This window comes from Mastigoproctus giganteus, chromosome 9, assembly GCF_048544385.1.
Source record: "Mastigoproctus giganteus isolate SK-2022 chromosome 9, ASM4854438v1, whole genome shotgun sequence".
Lineage (NCBI taxonomy): Eukaryota > Metazoa > Arthropoda > Arachnida > Uropygi > Thelyphonidae > Mastigoproctus > Mastigoproctus giganteus.
In genome coordinates, this window is record NC_143583.1 from 57,313,589 (window position 1) to 57,333,271 (window position 19,683).

Sequence of the window (19,683 nt, forward strand, 5' to 3'; positions counted from 1 at the left end):
TCATTAATCATGAAATATAATGGACCTGCTATTGCAGTATCGCTGCTCTTGGAGGAAAAATTTTGTGATATCTCTGCAACGTTATATTATTCTCTTGAGTTTCTATTCCCAAAATGAAAAGTGGGTGCGAAATTTTCAGTGTTTTGCCCTCATAATGAGCCACTTACCATACAAGAGTTGAATTGCCCCCACCCTTCCAAAAGCATATACTGTTGGACCAGATTACATCAATTATGAAATGATTAAACACCTTTTAATGAAAATCTATGGATCTCCTGATTTAACAATCTTTATAACAATATTAACAGTATATAACAATCTTTCTTGAAGAGCAGTTTGGTTTCCAGACCTTTGGCACAAGGTAACTGCCCTTCTCTTTTTTGAAAAAAATCCCAAAGTTCTATCAATTAACTGTTGTACAAAATCTTGGAGAATGATCATTGCTTGTCTTATATCATATTTTGAAGCAAATGATTTCCTTTCCAGCATAGGTTCCAAAGAAACAGGCTCATTTTGGCCCATTTAATTAGATTGGAAATGTCATCTTCGGGATGAAAGATGTTTTTCTATGAGAGTTCCTGATACCATTATTCTTGATATAGAAAAGGTCTGTGACATTACCTGAAGATTTGGTATTTTTAAAGACCTTTACAGCCTCTCTCTGAGGCCAAATCCCTGTTTTTATTAAACTTTTTATCTCACCAGTTTGTGTAGGATTCTCTTTCTTCCCTTTCCCACTTTTCCATCACAGAAAAACTTCCAACTGTAAACAGTGCTTTCTATGTTGATGACTTCAGCATATTTTCTCAGTCATGTAATATAGAGATGCAATATGGCCTGAACAGCCCTTGCACCAAAACTAATAATAGTAACAACAATGCATAGGAATTGCTGGAAGACAGCTGCAACATAGGAATTGATGATTCTGATTCCTCAGAAATGAAATGACTAATGCCTTCAAGTTCTTACTGCAAAAACCATCTGTGTACATTTTTGTCATAAATATAATCTCCATCCCAAACATGAATTGAAGCATGACTGCTATTCCAGTAGTACCAGACCCAAATTCCTTGGGCTACTATTTGATTAAAAGTTAACTTTCCTTCAGCAGCTATGCACAAAGTGCATGAGGTTTACATATCCTCTGTGCTTTCTCCTTTACTTCATGGGGTGTGTACATACTGATGTACCTGGCTGAATCTCTGTCACGCACTTGTGCAATCTAAATTACATTATAGGTCTCGGTTATATGCATCCATTAGAAATTATACCTTGGTGGCTTGATCTCATCCATCATTCTGTTCAGTATTTCTGCTGGAATATTTCAAATGTCTCCTGTGCAGTCTGTATTTGGAAGCAAAGCCTTCTTTATTGCTCCAAAGACAGCAGTTGTCTGTCCATTATGCTTTCAAACTGAACTCCCTGCCAGACCAGTGTGTGCATCCATTTTCGAGCCAGGTTGGAAAAACTTGTATGACATCAGTCAGACTGCTAACTACTCATTCGGTATTCACCTCCAGGAACTACTCAATTTACATATTACAGCAGACAAGGATTGCACATTTGCCAAGGCTTCCCCTTCCAATCCCGGCTTGCTTGTATAATATGTGACATTTCCATTCAAAACTGGGAATGTATGATACTCTTCTGTCTATCTACAACTCTACTGTGCACACAGAGCTGAACATTGACTTTGTGCTACTTTATATATATGTTTTGAGGTCAGAATTATCTGTGGGATCTACTCTCCTTTTGGACACTGCTATATCCAACCTGATCCCCTTCAGTGCAGCATATATGTTGTAGAGTTGCATGCCATAGAGTTAGCCTTGGTAACTGCCCTTGCCAATACGGCTGGTGCATATTATATACATAGATTCTCTGAGCGGATTACATGGTTTATCAATGATGATATATTCAACTCATTTGGGCGTGTCCTGGGTTTAGCAGCTGATACACTGTTCTCAATTAATGTAAATTTGACATCTGCTTCTGTGGGATCCATAGTGATATCAGACTTGGCAGATACTGCAGCCAAATTGGTAATCTGTATGAATAATCATGGCTTTTCAGTTTTCTATATAGACTAGAGGCAAACAATATGTAAGAATATCAAAATATCCTCTAAAACTCCAACTGACTGAATATACAGAATTGAAACAAAAATAAAATATTTCACAAATATACTATTTACACAAAATATAAATCTGGTAAAAACTGGCACCTCCATAGCCAAGTGGGCAGGAGCGGCAGTGCATAGCACACACTTCTTGATTAGACTGGGGTTCGAGCCTGTGACCACCAAATACAGAGGATGTGGAAAGGTCAGGGAATGACCACCGCATATCCTCGGAGCAATATGGCCTTAGTTGCTAATGCTCCTAAAAACCAAATAACAACAACTGGTAAAAACTTCAGTTAAAATAAGGTAAAAGCAGAGTAAAATAGGCTAAAAACAGTAGCTTTTGACATTTCAGGATGTCTCTGTCAACCATAAATTTGTTAGAGCAGTGCTATGAAAATGAATAAACTGCTGAAGTGATACCAATAAATGTAGGATGGGAGGATCATTATCAGCCAAACATGCGAGTGATCCTTGAATATTGCAGTGGTGTCGGCCAGACAAAGCTGAAGGCCCACGCATATCACTTAACTGTTAGTTTAGTTCTGTCATTAAGAGTGGAGTCAATTCTGTGAAGCATTCCTGGGACATATAATGGCCATTTCTATAGGAATGAATGTAAAAGCTGATTAATGAAACAGTGGGTTTTAATAGCATCCAGTCTGTGGATTTCAGGTAAACCATAAGACAGGTAGATGACAGTTTCTTGTCTTGATCTAACCATGTTTTTAGAAGGCAGTTAACTTCCTTTCTAAGGCCTTTAGTGGATTCTGAAGTACTGACTTGTAGACCAATGTATCTTGTAATTGATAACCTTACTCTGACAGCTTTAAGCTGTCATAGAGTAAGGTTATCTTGTTTAGAAAGACTGACTGTTACAGAATGGGCATTATAAAGATCAACAGTCGTTCTGTTAGCTGTACTGGAGATAAACAGAGGGCTGATCAAGTTCCATAGTTATGCAGGTAACTGGAGGTTGCCTTTGGTACAATTTAAATTTAAGGCCCTTGACTAATAAGCTCTTCTGAGCTAGGGTCAAAACTTTTGAACTCTAGTTCAATATAGATTTGTCTAAGACTGATGTAGAATACAAAATTATTCTGTAACATACAGTGACTTCTGCAATAAAACATGACATACCCCCATGAACCATTCATAAGGAAGTAGGTATCAAACTAAAAAGGCTTTAGGGCTGAAAGTCTGACTACAGAAAATTTATTATATGAACAACTAGTGCAAAGCATCATTGTACTTCGTAGTAAATCATTGAAGTAGGTGGAGTGGCATCATTTTTGTTACATCGCATATTGTGAACACCTGCACAATGCATTCCCTATTATTGCACTACCTCTAATTACTTATTCTTGTTGGGTACCACTGCCCAGATGGCACTGTTTCGACTTTCTGGCCTTTCATCAGTGGGCAGGTAGGTACATCCAGTGATATAGTGAGTGACAACCCACTTATGAAGTTTAACTTCACAATATGAGACAGGCCAGACTGCATGTTGATAGTAAAGAGTTTAGGGCTGAAAGCTTCAGACTACAGGAAATTTATTAGATGAAACAAGTTACTGCAAAACATTTTAGTTCATAGTAAATCACTGAAGTAGGTGAAATGGCATTGTTTTTGTTACATCTCATGTTGTGAATGAATGCCTTCACAACAAATTGCCTGTTATTGCACTACATCAAATAAACAACACTTCCCCAGTAGAGAAGACTAATGTTATTTATTCTTGGTAGATGACACCACCCAATCACAATATGAGATGTAACAAAAACTATGCCATTTCACTTACTTCAGTGATTTGCTAAGAACTAAAATGAGGCTTTGCACTAACTTGTTCATCTAGTAAATTTCCTGTAGTCTGATGCTTTCAGCCCTAAATCCTTTTTAGTTCTTTACTATCTCATACTGTCTGGCAATTTCTCATATTGGAAAGTTAACTTCATAGCTGGGTTGTCGCTCGTTGTATCACTGGGGTACGCCCTCGCCGATGAGACCAACATGTTACAAATCAGTGCCATCTGGGTGATAGTATCCACTGAGAATTATTAACATTAGTCTTCTCTACTGGGGAAGCGTTGCTTATTCAAGGTAGTGCAATAACAGGTAACTCATTGTGAAAGGTGTTTACAATATGAGATATAACAAAAACTATGCTATTTCAACTGATTTACTACAAACTGAAATGATGCTTTGCAGTAACTTGTTCATCGAGGAAGTAGGTATCTTAAGTGTCGCACACTCTACATTCTTTCTGATGGCAGAAATACTATTTTGTTGCGTAAAGAAGCAAATACAGGCATACCTCGGTTAACGTTACCTCTGATAACGAAGCTTCGATATAACGAAGTCCGCAATTTCAAGCCCCATTTAACATAAAAAAAATATTCCAGTTTAATCACCTGAAATCTAAACAAACTGAAGAAATTACGGAAACCTTTGGGGCTTCTCGTGGTTGGTTCGAGAAATTTAAAAAACGGGCCAGGATTAACAGGAGAAGTTTCCAGAAAAACTAAAGGAAATAATTGAATGTGAAAATTTTCCACCAAATTTGGTGTTCAATGTTGACGAAAGCGGTTTGTTCTGGAAACGGCTACTAACAAAAAGCTTCATTTCTATTGAAGAAAAATCAGCAGCTGGGTTCAAAGCAGCCAAAGACCGTTTAACGTTACTCTTTGGATCAAATGCCTCTGGCGATTATAAATTAAAATTGTTATTAGTTTACCATTCAGAAAATCCGAGGGCGTTAAAAGATAACATAAAAATGAATTTACCTGTAATATGGAAAGCAAAAAGAAAAGCGTGGGTTACCAAGGAGTTATTTACTGATTGGTTTGTTAACCACTTTTGTCCTGAAGTAAAACGGTATTGTCAAAAAAACAACTTTGAAGAAAAAGCTCTTTTGTTGTTAGACAATGCTCTGGGACATCCTACTGATCTTAACACGTTGGACACATGCATTCCTGTCAAAGTTGTTTCTTCCAGCACAACTTCCCTGATTCAACCATTGGATCAGGGAGTAATAGCATCATTTAAAAGCTTATTATCTGCGTCGAACATTAAGCAATTTAACTGAACTAGAGGATAAAGAGGAAATGACAGTTAAAACTTTTTGGAAAAACTACACCATTAAAAACGCAATTGAAAACATTGATAGTTCTTGGAAAGACGTCACTAAGAAATGCTTAAATGGAGTTTGGCGCAAAATATGGCCAGAAGTTGTACTAGAAGAAGAAAATAACATCCAAGAAATTAGAAATGAAGTTATCCAGATGGCTCAATCAATAGGTTTCGAAAATGTCGATGAAGAGGATGTTAGAAATGTATTGAATGCAGGAGATGATGGTTTTTCAGTGGAAGATTTAGAAAACCTTGTTAGCAGCGAAGACAAAGATAATGAAGACGAAGTTAAAGAAGTTCCTGCCGAAAAAGTGTTAACAACCAAAGATTTAAAAAGATGCTTAAATGACATTGAAAACGTTTTAAATTTTTTTTAGTGAAAATGATCCTGATTTAGGAAGAAGTTTTATTGTTAAGCGATCAGTGTTAAATGCAATAACTCCGTATAGGCAATTGTGAAATGAAAGAGAAAAAAAGCATAAGCAATCAACTTTAGACTCATATTTTAAAATGTGATTTCACTTTGTATGTAAGTTGACTGTTTATTTAATAAAAAACTTTTCTTTGTTCGAAAAAAAAGCTTTTCATTTTCTTTACGTAGGAACGTATCCCTATTCTGGCCATAGTATTTTTACCTCTGAAAACGAAGTTTCGCTTAACGAAGTAATTTCGTGGAACGCATCCTATTCGTTATTCGAGGTATGCCTGTAATAACCAACATCGCTGTCCTTTCAAACCTTCTGTGAGTAGCCATCAGTCTGAAATCTGAGAATGATGTGCAGATACAGACCCCAAGGTGCTAAACCATGAGCATGGCATTGGCAGATAACGATAAGATGTCTGGCTTTATCTTCAATTAACTAAATCACTTGTAGTTCTTTTACAGTATGCATTGCTGATAGACCAAAGTTAGTGTATATATATTGAATGAAAGAAGCCTTCTGGGTAGAGGATAATGACAAATTTTTTTTTTACTCCAGCTGACTGAATATTTCAGAATTCAGTAATTTATTCATCGTATCAGCCAGATACAATCAATAAATAATTATTTGACACCGTGCATTTGTACATTGTTTTAGCAAATTTATGGTTGACAAAGACATTCCCCGAGTGTAAAAAGTTATGATTTTTACCCTTTTTATTCTGCTCTTACCTTATTTCAATTGAACAGTTTTTACCAATTTTTATATTTTGTGTAAATATTATATTTGTAATATATATACATTTGTATTTTATTTCACTAATGCGGCATCCACACTTGTACTCTGTACAGATCTCTATGTATTAGTTATATTTATAGTAGGAGGCCTCGATATTTCAGTATATAATAAATGGCAGGCTGTTTATAACTATTTGGCATTAGGGGACAAGTTACTACTATAGATAAAGGGATGGTTTTGTGGCAGGAGGCAAAGGATGGTTATAAATGACCTCTGCTCTTTGTGGACTTGTGTGATGAGTTGGGTACCATAAGGGTTAGTATTGAGCCTCTTACTATTTTTAAAAAAAATAAACACAAGAAAGGCACCCGGGGTGGATGGGATCTATCCAGTTATATTAAAGGAGGCAGCAGAGGAAGTAAGCAAACCCTTAGCCATAATTATGAGAGCTTCCTTGGACTCAGGGGAGGTACCCATAGACTGGAAATGTGCAAATGTGACCCCAATTCACAAAGGAGGATCAAAGGCTGACACAAGTAATTATAGACCTGTGAGCTTAACTTCTGTTCCAGGAAAATTAATGGAGGCACTGGTTAAAGAAGCACTGCAGGATCATTTAGACAAGACTTCAGTTATAGCTCGGACACAGCATGGTTTTGTTAAGGGGAAGTCTTGCCTGACCAATTTGATTGGATACTATGATGCAGTCACAAAAGAACTGGATGCAGGGAATAGCTTTGATATTATATACTTGGATCTTAGAAAGGCTTTTGATACTGTTGCACATGGAAGACTGCTACACAAATTGGAGCAGTGTGACATTGGAGGCAAATTGCTGCTATGGATAAAGGGGTGGTTGAGGGGGAGAAGACAGAGAGTTGTAATCAATGGACACTGCTCATCGTGGACTAATGTTATTAGTGGAGTCCCTCAGGGCTCAGTGTTGGGTCCATTATTGTTTTCTGTATTTATAAATGATATTGATGATGGTATATCAAGCTTAATGTCCAAGTTTGCAGACGATACAAAGGTTGGCAGGGTTGTCAAGGACACTACTGACACTATGCTGTTGCAACAGGATCTGGAAAGGTTGAGCAGATGGGCTGAGAGGTAGCAAATGAAGTTTAACATTGACAAATGTAAAGTACTACACATGGGGAAACAGCAACCCCAGAGCAACGTATCAACTCTGTGGTACTACACTGACAGTGGTAGAGAATGAAAGGGACTTGAGGGTGGTTGTGCAGGCAGATATGAAGTTCTCTGAGCAGTGCAGACGGGCTGCAAGAGTAGCTCATGGAGTATTGTCAATGATATATAGGAATTTTTCCAGCAGGGATAAGGAGATGATTATTCCCTTGTATAAGGCAATGGTCAGGCCACACCTAGAGTACTGTATACAGGTCTGGAGGCCTCATTTCAAGAAGGATGTAGAGCTGCTGGAACGAGTACAGAGAAGGGCAACAAGATTAGTGAATGGAACAAAGGGGTGCTCTTACGAAGAAAGGCTTAAGTTTTGCAAATTACAGTGTCTGGAGACTAGGCACCAGCGAGGTGATCTGATAGAGGTGTATAAAGCCTTGAATGGTTTGAGCATGCTCAATGCTGATGGGATTCTTCCTCTAGCTCAGAAAAATCACCTGAGAGGGCATAAATTCAAATTGAGGAAAGACAGATGTAGGATAGACGTGCGGAAATTTGCATTTAGCCAGCAGGTGGTTGGTTCGTGGAACACTTCCATCCCTTGTAGTGGAGGTTGATAGCCTAAATAAGTTTAAGGCTCAGCTGAACAGGTATTTTGAACGAACAGAGGGGTGAAGTGGATGTGGGTTTTTTTTTTTTTTTTTTTTTTGGCTGATGCTGCATAAGCTTGCTTTCTTGCATCAAATGCCTCTACTAATGCTAATAGTTACTTGATGTAGATATTTCAAATTTGATATCTAAGTTTTGTGATGTAAAGGTGGTTGCAGTGGTTAAGGATGGTAATCAGGGTATGTTATTTCAAGAAGAACTAAATAAACTAAGTGGATAGGCTGAAAAGTGGCCACTGAGGTATCACATTGATGGATGCAAGGTACTTTGTTTGGGTAATAGTAATCCTAGAATAGCATACTATTTTGGTAGTACCAAACTCAAGGTAGCTGATGAGGAAAATGATTAATTGTAGTCTGACATGAAATTTCCTGAGTAGTGCAAACAAGCTCAGTTTTGTCACATATCTTGCAAAAAAGGAGTCTTCTGCTCCTATGCTCATCTTCTGAAGATCACATCTTTATTAGGGATTGATCCGACTTCTGATCTCTCTTGTGCATAAACACATCATAAATATTGCTTCTTCTGCCTCACAAAATTTATCATTTTTGCTCTTGATACTACATTTTAATGTAATGAAAGGTAATAAAGAGTAGTGCCCATTGTTAACCACTTTTCCCACTCAGCACTGTCCCTTTATCCATAACAGTAATTGCACCTAACTACAATTATCTAATTTGTTCAGCAGTCTTATGCGAATGGTATCAAAAGCTTTTCTGAAATTTAAGTATGTGATATTAATTTTTTGATGAATAGAGTTCCTTTGTTACTGCATCATAAAATCCAATAAGCTTGGTGAAATAAGATCACCCATTTTACATAACTTCATTCTAATGCTAGATTGCCCTGCATTACTTCTTTAATCAGTAACTCATAATTTTCTCTGGAACAGAAGTCAAACTTGCAAGTATAATTTCTCACTTAACTCTTTGTCCCCCCCCCCTGATGAATTGGGGAGCTATATTCAGATCTCCAATCTATAAGGACCTCTCCACTATCTAAGGATGCCTTCCATAATTATGGCTAAGGATTTGCTTAGCCTTTTTCTGCTTCTTTTAATGTAATTGAATAGATTTCACCAGCCCCTGGTGCCTTTGTTATATTCAGCTTTAACAACTTCTCCTCTGATTTCTTCTGAGTTATCACAAAAGTGTTTAGCTCCCACTTATAACTCAGTGAATACTTCTGGTATTTTCATCCCTATATAGTCATTGCACTGAGTGTAGATGCAAACTATTTATTTAGTTTGTTTTCAATCTGAACAGGATAATTAATAGTGTTATGTCATTGATATCTAGTGAGCCAATGTGGTTTATCACTTGTAGAAGTGATGAACTTCATCACTTTCCTTCTAGTGTTTACCTAAGCCAATAACCCAAAGGTCGCGGGTTCGATTCCCGCCTCGGGCTTGGATCATAGTAAAATACAAAAACTTTGGGAGGTGCAATATGGCCATAGAAGCTGATGCGCCAACAACTAACAAAAAAAAAAAAAAAAAAACCTAAGCCAATAAGCACATCTAATAATCTACATTAGCTTGCCTAACGTGTGATGAAGTAGCATAATGGACAAACTTGAAGCCAGAACCATAATCCAGTATCTGTTCTTGAAGGGGATATCTCCTAAAGAAATCCACGAGGAGATGACTGCTGTATATAAGGATGAAGCCCCATCCTATGGCATTGTGAAGCACTGGCATAAACAGTTTAGGTATGGTCGGACATCTGTAGAATTTGAGCCCATTCCAGATCGTCCCCATTCAGCCATTGATGACAGCATGATCAGAAAAGTGGAGTTGTTAATCATGGAAGATCACCGGATATCTGTGCATGAATTGTCCAAGGAGGTGAAGATTATTGTGGGCTCTGTTGAACCAGTCCTTCCTGACCAACTCCATTTACGGAAATTGAGTGCAAGATGGATTCCCCGATTGACTGGTTTCCAGAAGGCTGATCGACAACAGAAATCACAAGTTGTTAGCCCTGTGCCAAAAAAATTAAATTTTTTTTTTCTCGTCTAATCATTCGGGATGAAAGTTGGAGACACCATTTCGACCCTGAAGTAAAAAGCAGTCAATGGAATGGTGACATGGTTCCCCATCCCCCAAAGAAGGCAACTGTCCAAGCGTCAGCAGGAAAAGTCTTGCTGACAGTGTTTTGGAATGAGAAAGGCGTAATAATGACTGATTACCTGCCGAAAGGTAGAACAATTACAGGTGCCTATTATGCCAACTTACAAAATTTCAGAAGAAAATCAAAACATGTAGGCATGCTGTCCAAAGGCATGAAAATGCTTCAAGACAATGCCCCAGTTCACACTTCTGAAATTGCAACAACAATTGTGGATATGAAATACTCCCCCATCCAGCCTACTCACCCGATCTTGCACCATCAGATTTCTTGTTTCCTTCCCTCAAATCATTTCTTCAGGGGATCCACTTCCCTAACGACGAGACACTCATTTCTACAACAGAGGCATGGTTCAAAGACCAACCTCGCCACTTCTACAAAAATGGTATCTGTAGCCTCATCCATTGATGGGGAAAAAAGTGTAAATCTGTATGGTGGCTATGTAGAGTAGGACTAAAACCTATGGCAAGAATCAGCAGGCTAGCACCTCTGCAGCTAGGTCAGGGCGATTCTTTATTGAACCACCCTCGTGGTTCAATAAAGAATCAACATATAATCATCCTATGCAATTTTTCTTCTGTCACTATTCTCTTCTGTTAATTTGACATTGATTTAGGTCTAAACCTACAACAGTATCTCTTTTTTAGTATAAAAAACTTAGTTGTTTGTATGATTACCCTGAATGCTTTCCATTTAGAATTTGTAGCAGGTAACATCATTGGTTGGATCACCTGAAATAAATTCCAAAATTGTGTACCAGTGCAGTTGTCAGTACAAAAGCAAAATCCCTTCCATTTGCCCTTGATAGCTACTTATCTTTAAGTAGCTCCAACATCAGTATATGATGATAACTGCCACATAGTGGTTCCTCTACTTGGATATTTCCAATGCATGAAAAGTCATTGGTGATAACACTAATTGGTGATAACCCCTCCTACCTTACAGTCCCTCTTCAGCATGCAGCAATAGTCAGCCATCATGTCAACATTCCACCTCTTCTGGTACCTCATCTCCATGTCTTTTAATTACCAGATGAAACCTCTCACCCTGCTCTCCACTAACACTTCCTAGATTATCTGGGAAGTAGCTGATATGGGAGTGTAAAATAAAAATGTCTTGACACCCGTACAAACATTTTAATTTTCCAACATATTTGAGACTATATTCTTGTAGTCTGGATCCTAGTTGTTCCCTAAGAAGTTCTCATCAACAGACCTGAAGCTAATCCATGCATGTTTTTCTCTTTTATTAATAGATCCCTCAAAATCTTGATCCCTTATCAGTTTGTGAATTTGTGGTCCAACAAAAATACTTTGTTTTAACATTTCTTGGGTAGTTGATCGGAATTTAGTAAAAGGTAGTTGAAGCAGGGATCTTCCTGAGGTAAAGCTTTCACAAACTGTTTTATCAAACCCAGTTTGATGAGAAAGAGTGGAAGGAGGGCTGTTTTGGGGTCTACCAGTGGTTTATGAAGTATATTTGATCCAGGCAACCAACTGCCAGAGTTTGATGTCCCAATGCTAACTCCTTGCTCTACTATCCCACTCACACAAAAAGCAAGGCATTTTTGTGTAGCCAGATTACTGTCCAAGTAACATGCCTATCACTTTAAAGTCAACAAACAAACAAACACACACACACCAACCAACCAACCAACCAACCAACCAACCAATCATGTTATTCATACTTAATATTTGTGAACAACTTCAAGTTCTTATGCATTCTTTCAAATGCATAGAGTAAGCTACCAGAATAGACCCATATTTATTTCTATTGTGGAGCAACACACCTTTGAGACTGAGTCAAAGTCTCCACTGTGTAGAATTGTAAATAGTTCATTAAGTTGTTTATATTACTGCAAAAAACCATAGAATTGTCCTCAGAAAAGTAGAGTCCTAGTTCTCATTCTCTGTGTTTGTATCACGAGAAAAACGTCCCATGTGCTAGATTTTTTTACTTAAATCTAGAACCAAGGGGTTCTGCAGATACCTTTGGTGAATTTAACTCTTACCAGATAATTGAGTTCATGTGGTGAAAACAGTCAAGGACTGGATTCAATGCCTCTAGGCATGTAGACTTCAGTTTCACCTTCAGAAGTTTCACTTTCTCTGCTGCTACATTCTCCAAAGTGAAGTGCACAGATCAGAAGGTTATCTCCGTGTGAGACTGGTGTTAATGCCAGAGGGAATATTAGGATATGCATTGCCATTCTTACTTTTGCATTGTATCCCTCTGCATTAACTAAGCAAAGCTAACAGTCATCACAGTTGTTTATAGGTTCCAGCCAAATCATAATTGCAGATGGCATAGCCTTCCTTTATTTTTTCTCCATTCATTTTCCTTCATTTTTCCACAATCTCAATGCTTCAATGCAGGTTCAGCAAATTTTATGTGGAGCCCATTGTTTTTTTTTTTTTTTTTTTTCAAAATCTGTAATATCTTATCTTTGCTTGAAGATGACAACTTCCACAAATATAACAAAATAAATTTGGATTGTTCAACTACTTGTGGGAAGACATTTTACTCATTTTTCAGCATGATAATTAAATTTTTCAGCATTTTAATCACCTTTAGCTTCATCTTCTTCTCAATAGCAATTTTAACCTTTTCATAAAATTAGGACCTGATTTTTCCCATGGATGTCACCCTGGATTTAGTGTATGATCCTCCTGTTTCCTCCGATATCTGCTATATATTTGCACTTCTCAGTTTGGTTTTTAACCCTTTACTGATTTAAAAAAAAAATGATATTATTTTAGGTAACATTTATAATTTGTGACATTATGAAATTATGTAATAACCATTGCATGTTTTCATTAACTGTAATCATTTGTTATTTTCTTATTTAGTGCTTATGACAAAATTTGGCAAAATCTTGAAATATAATTATATTTTTAGTAGGACTGTGGTGATTGCTTAATATTAACACAGGGTAGAGTATTCTGCTTCATCTGCATTCATTCATTCATGGACCACCATCTGCATTCATTCATGGATGATGGACCACATCCTTCAAACAAATATATAATAATCATTTGATCAGTTCATTTTTAATATTTTTGTTTAATACTACATTTATATATATATAAATATAAGATTGGTTCCAAAACTAAAGCACACAGCCATAGTTAATGCAGTAAATTTTTATTTCTAAAAACATTGCCCTAATTCACAAAGGATCAAAAGGTGACATGAGTAATTACAGACCTGTCAACTAGACCTCTGTTCCAGGAAAAATAATGGAGTCACTGGCTAAAAAAGTAATGCAAAACCATTGACAGAAATGAAATTATTCTGCAGTAATAGCATGGGTTTGTTAAGGAGAAATGTCGGAACAATTTGATTAAATACTGTGGTGTAGAACTGGACAAAAGAACTGGAATGCAAAAAATTACTTTGATATCATATACTTGGATTTCAGGAATGATTTTGATACTATTATGCATAAGACTGCTGTATAAATTGGAGCAGTGTAGCATTAAGGACAAGTTACTGTTATGGATAAAGGGATATTTGAGTTGGAGGACGATGGAAAGTGGTTATTAATGGGCACTGTTCTTCATGGATTATTGATTTAAGGTATATCAGGTTTATTATCTGTGTTTGTAGATGATATAAAGGTTGGCAGGATAGTTAATGACAGGAACCAAGGCAAGCTGCTGCAACAAGATCTAGAAAAATTAGACAGATGGGCTGAGAAATGGCAGTTGAAGTTTAACATTGACAAATGCAATATGAATAACAGTAATCCCAGATTAATGTACCAACTGTGTGGTACTACACAAAAGGACCTGGGATAATTGTGTGGTCGGTATGAAGTTCTCTCAGCAGTTCAGAAAACCTGCCAGAACTGCTCACAGGGTTTTGTCAATGATATAGGAACTTTGCAAGCAGCAGTTAGGTGATTATCCCATTGTACAAGACAGTGGTTAGGCTGCATCTTGAGTACTGCAAGTCTGGGGAGGGGATTCATTTAAGGAAGGATGTAATTCTGCTGGAATGGGTGCACAAATGGGCAACAAGATTGGTGAGAGGAACAAAGGGGTGTATTACCAAGAAAGGCATCAATTCTTCAATTGGGCATATGTAAGGACTGGGCATATGTAAGGTTTTGAATGGATTGAGCAAGCTCAGTGCCAATGGAATCCTTCCTCTTGCTCAGATTATCTGCACGAGGGAGCATAAACTCAAACTGAGGAAGGTTGGTTGCAGAATAGATGTGCAGAAATTTGCCTTCAGCCATTGATTGTTGGAACAAACTTCCATCTGTTGTTGTGGAAGTGGGTAGTTTGAATAAATTCAAGGAAGAACTAGGCAAATTAATTGAAAGGGATGGTCAGGTGATGCGGTAAGTTTATTTTGGCTGATGCTTCATAAGGATGCGTTCTTGCATAATTTGTTGCTACTAATACTGTATCTTCTGAATACTATGTCTCCTTTGCAGAAGATAAAAGTCAAGTTGTAAGTTCATTTGATTTTGGAAAAGTCCAAGTCTGGGATACTTATTTCAGGGAAAGGAAAGAAACCACAGAAATTTTAGCACAACTTCTGTGATAAAATTACCCATTTGTATATATCCAGATAGTTTGTCATCATTCAATAAATGTTTTCTTTGTACTTGTGGGCTTCAGCAGCAGTTTTTATGGTTATTATTTTTAGTCTTTATCCAAAATTGTGTGAAAACAATTTTGATTCTTCTAATATTTATTTATTTATTTTTTTTTTTTTTAGGTTTTGCATGGTAATGTTTATCTTCACACATTGCTTAACCTGCAATCTGATTCATCCACTTTAAAACTCTGTGGCACAAAAATACTTTATAGTAGAAATGTGAAACTAGTTCCTTCTTTGGCAAGAATTAAGCTATTACAGTTTGTGGCCACCCCTCCTCCCCAAAACAGAGCATTACTACAGTGTGCATTACTTCTGAAACCATTCTGTGTATGTAGTTCTTGTAATTTTTAACTGAGTATTTTTAATATTAACAACTGATTTTAAAATGTTTTCATTTTTTAATTTCAGGTATAGACTTTAAAATAAAAACAATTGATATTGATGGAAAGAAAATTAAACTTCAGATATGGTAAGAGGTTTACTTATAAGATTCTCCCACACAATTCAAATGTATGTAGGTTCCTCAAAAGTAGGCATTTACTGTAATAATTTTAAATATGGTAGTGGACCCTCTTATCCAGAAAGCTTGTGACCAGAAGCTTTCTGGATTTCAGATCCTTAGTAAGCAAAATTAGAACACTTGCAAAATAAATAATTAAAAATCTTATATTAAGATTTACTTTATCAAAAAAGTTTTAGTAATTACAAATTTTAATATCAGTATAATCAAACAACTAAATGGCAAAATGTAAAAATAGTTTTTTACAAAATAAAAATAAAGTATTTACAGTACATATAAAATCATAAAAATTAAATGTTGATAAGTGTTAAAAGTATATAATAAAAGATGCTAGAACTTCAGTATAGGGGAGGGGTTCAAAATTTTGCATTCTCTAATATAAGTACTTTTTACAATGAACATTAATATTTCAGTATGTATCGCTATATGCAGTGCAACATTGATATAATGTGTGTGTGATATCTTTGGCACCCATGTTATTGCCTGAAATAAAATTTAACTAGTTTTTTCTAAATTTTTAATTAGTTAGTTATCAATGTTATATGCAATGACCTATAAAACCATTATTATTGTAAGCAGTTTCATTTCAGCAAGTGTTGGGTTATTTTTCATATTTTAACACTTATCGCTCCTCTCCCAATAGGATCGTTAAATGGGAGTGATGAGCATATAGTTTTATTGCCAGAAAGCATATGTAAACTGTCTACTTTAGCTATGGAAATAATACATTTAATGTATTTATCTCTTGTTTTTACCACCAAAAGCAAAAGGCTGTTTCTTGAAAAAAAAAAAAAAAAAATGATATTAAATTGCCCGTTGTCCTCGTATCACATAGTAGCCTGTCAACTTCCAACATGCCAGGGGATTTCACAGTAAAATGATTTTAATTACCCTTAAATTTAATTTGACTATTTGAAACGAAATATCTGTTGTGCATGTGTTGGCAGTTGTTCCAGGTTTTACCTTTATTGAGAATGGGGATGTAATTGTTCTACGGTTGGAGTACTTGTTCCCAGCCCGTCTTTGTTTATTAGGTGAAAGAGAACACATTGTAAGCAAATTAGCATAATGTACAGAGCAACTGGAGAACCAATTGCTGTGTAACCAGTTTGTTCTTCAAAGGAGAACTTACTCTTGTTTTTCTGTGTAGAGTTTTCATGCCCTTTCTGGATGCTTACTTATAGTGATAGTATTTCCTTATTTTATTACCAGCAAGCCTGTGTGAACTGTACACATTTAAAAACATTTTATACAGTGGTTACTTTTTGCTTTAACCACTAATTGAAAAGTAGCAGCACTCTTTTGCTTTCTGCACAAGAGGAAAATTACTGCTGCAAAGAGCTCATCCATTGCAGTGAGACAGAAATGGAAGGAAAATCTACTTATAATTTAAATGACAGAAATGGAAGGAAAATAACTTATTTAAATTTGATTGATAAGCTTTTATCATTTTTTTTTTTAAATATTTTTAGAGAAAATATATTCCACATCCAAATAGCTGAAAAGTATATTTAAAAAATAATAATTATTATTATTATTTTATACAGATTCAACATGCAAAACTGATCTTCATCTGCCCATAGAAACTGAACTTTTATTGAAACAATAGACTTTATTTATTCTGACTGTGAGAATAAAAAGATTAAATAGACTATAATGAAAAAATAATTGGCAGTTGTCTGGAACAGTCATACCAAAAAAAAAAAAAAAAAAAATCAACAGTGAAGGGTGCCAAATTTATTAAAACTCTCAAGAAAACAATTGTAATAAAAACAGTGTAAATAAAATTAAACTTATACACTTAGAAAATGATAATAAAACTTAATTGGAAAATACTGGTTATTTATGTCTGTTGTTTTCTCAGTTTGTTTATTGGACAGAGAGTCAAATACTGGATTCTTTTACAAAGCTTGATATTCTTACTTAGCCATGGTATAGTGAATTATTTTAGTTTATTTAAAATGAACACAAACGAAGCTTATCTCCCTTTTCAATCTATTTGATACCGAAAAGTAATAAAGCTTGATTATAGAACAAAATGTATCAACATTCAATATTGCAGTTCTTTTCAGAAAGATGTGATTGTGATAAGCTTCTTTCAGTAAACAGATTGTATGGCATAATATTAATGCTAAGCTGAGGTTGGATGGCCTTCTGAAATCCCTTTGAAAACTCAGTAACTGAATTTTGAAAGGGGTTTTAGGCCAATAATTGCAACATAAGGTTTTATTAACTTTAAAATATAGCCAACAATTGCAATATAATGTTTGATTAACTTTAAAAGAAAGTATTTCATTTTTTTTTGGTATGTCATGTGAACATGACATCACAGAAAAAAAGCTTTGATTTTGTTTAACAGGTACCTTTGTTACAATTAATGTATTCTAGGGTACATTTTAGTAATTACATTATAACTTTAGCAGCTTTCCCATTTATATGTGATTTCATGACTTTGAAAAGGATATCTCACATGCTGTTTACAAAAATTTATAACTGAATATATTGCAACTGGTAGCTCATTCTCATTTCCCCTCTCAGAGGAAAAATGTTTACCTTTCCCATGTGCAATTACACACACTGGACAAAAAAAAATACGAACCTTTTGTATTAAAACAGTCACAGACAGAAGAAATGCAAAGCAAACTGGTGTGGGGTGATGACATTTTGCAGTCATTGAGAATAAAGACTGCACATGTTGTTCTACTGCAATAATCTGAAGCCAGAATTTGGGGGGGGGGGGAGGGAGTGTTATCTATCAGGCTTTGAGAAGGGTCTTATCATGGATGCACATTTATCAGGAGCCACGATTCAAGAAATGAAAGACATAACTGGTTTCTCAAAAACCATCCATATCAAAGGTTTTAATGACTCGAAAACAAGTGATTTTTCCACTTCTCAAAGGTGTAAATGTGGCAGAAAAACAATACTCCAATACTTCTAATGCCATAAATTCCTTAAACAAATATCAATAGTTCAAAAAAAGCTATCATAATCTAAGGCAGCTTTACCAAACTTTTTTAGTCACGGAACACTTTAAATCTCACAACATATTCACGGAACACTTACAAAACAAGTTTAGTGGGAGCCAAAGAACTGTTTGCTAATATTTTATTGCATATGGCACACTGTGTATCAGGAGCATCTTTATTTCCAACACATGCAAAACCTAAATTCAAATAACTGTCATTATATTTTTATTTTGGTCTTTTATTATTTGGTTACTGTTTTTTAACTTCGGATTTTTGGGGAACAAGAGGCTGCGATTGTTCATCACTTTGAAGTGTAACAATGTTGTTTGTTTTCATCAACCACAGTTGCACTACTAGAAGAATTTTGCTTCTCGTTTTAAAGTTCCTTTTTTCAACTACAAATCCATGGTCACGTATTTTAATAATATTTCAAAATACTGATAATTATCAGAAAAAAGTTTATACAAGGAAGTAAGTTCAGTTATGAGATCAGTTCACTTCTCCCTCTCCCCAACCCCTGTACTCCAGACTAAATCACATATGAATGGCATATTAGATCACTACATTGCTACTTTTCCTAGTGGCATTACCTCTATGCAAAGCCCACCAACATAGTGTTCCAGAGCCTATTTGATTATTAGTCTATGCCAGTATATTAATAACCGAAAAAAAAAAGTTAAAAAAATAACGATCCAAAAGTGATACAAATTAAAAAAATTTATTTATTAATTATGAATTTTCACAGAACACAGTTTGGGAAACGCTGATCTAAAAGAGGTGTATGGGAAAAGAGGACATCCATCCAGTGTGCAGAAAATAACATCTGAATTCAAACAAGCCCAGAATTGTCCTATTCCTGTACCTATTTCTACCTCTGCCTTCTAATTGAAGAAATTGAGTATTGGCAGTCACCTGCCAATTTGGAAGGCTCTTTTTTTTTTTTTTTTTTAGAGAAAACCAGCAAAATCTGCTTGAAGTGGTGCCGAGAATGTCATGATTGGACAATGGAACAATAGAAGAAAGTAGTGTTCAGACAAATCATGATACTTTTTTTTGCACTGATGGTAGACAGATAGTGTGACAAGAACCTCACAAACTGATGGACTCTGCTTGCCTTGTTAAGAGAGCCCAAGCATCTGGAGGTAGTATCATAGTATGGGAAATGTTTTGTTGGCATGGACTAGGCGTGTTGATATCTGTGCAAGGTCGAATATCATCCAAGGAGTAT

The 19,683-nt window shown here is 35.8% G+C and overlaps 1 protein-coding gene across 1 annotated transcript in view; it reads left to right on the plus strand.

The window, feature by feature from the left end:
- Positions 1–19,683, plus strand: part of LOC150080264 (ras-related protein Rab-8A-like) — a 229,718-nt gene that overhangs the window by 52,159 nt on the left and 157,876 nt on the right. Inside the window, exon 2 of the mRNA XM_090381771.1 lies at positions 15,375–15,435. Coding sequence (XP_090237897.1) covers positions 15,375–15,435 — 61 coding nt within the window. The remainder of the gene's footprint in view (positions 1–15,374; positions 15,436–19,683) is intronic.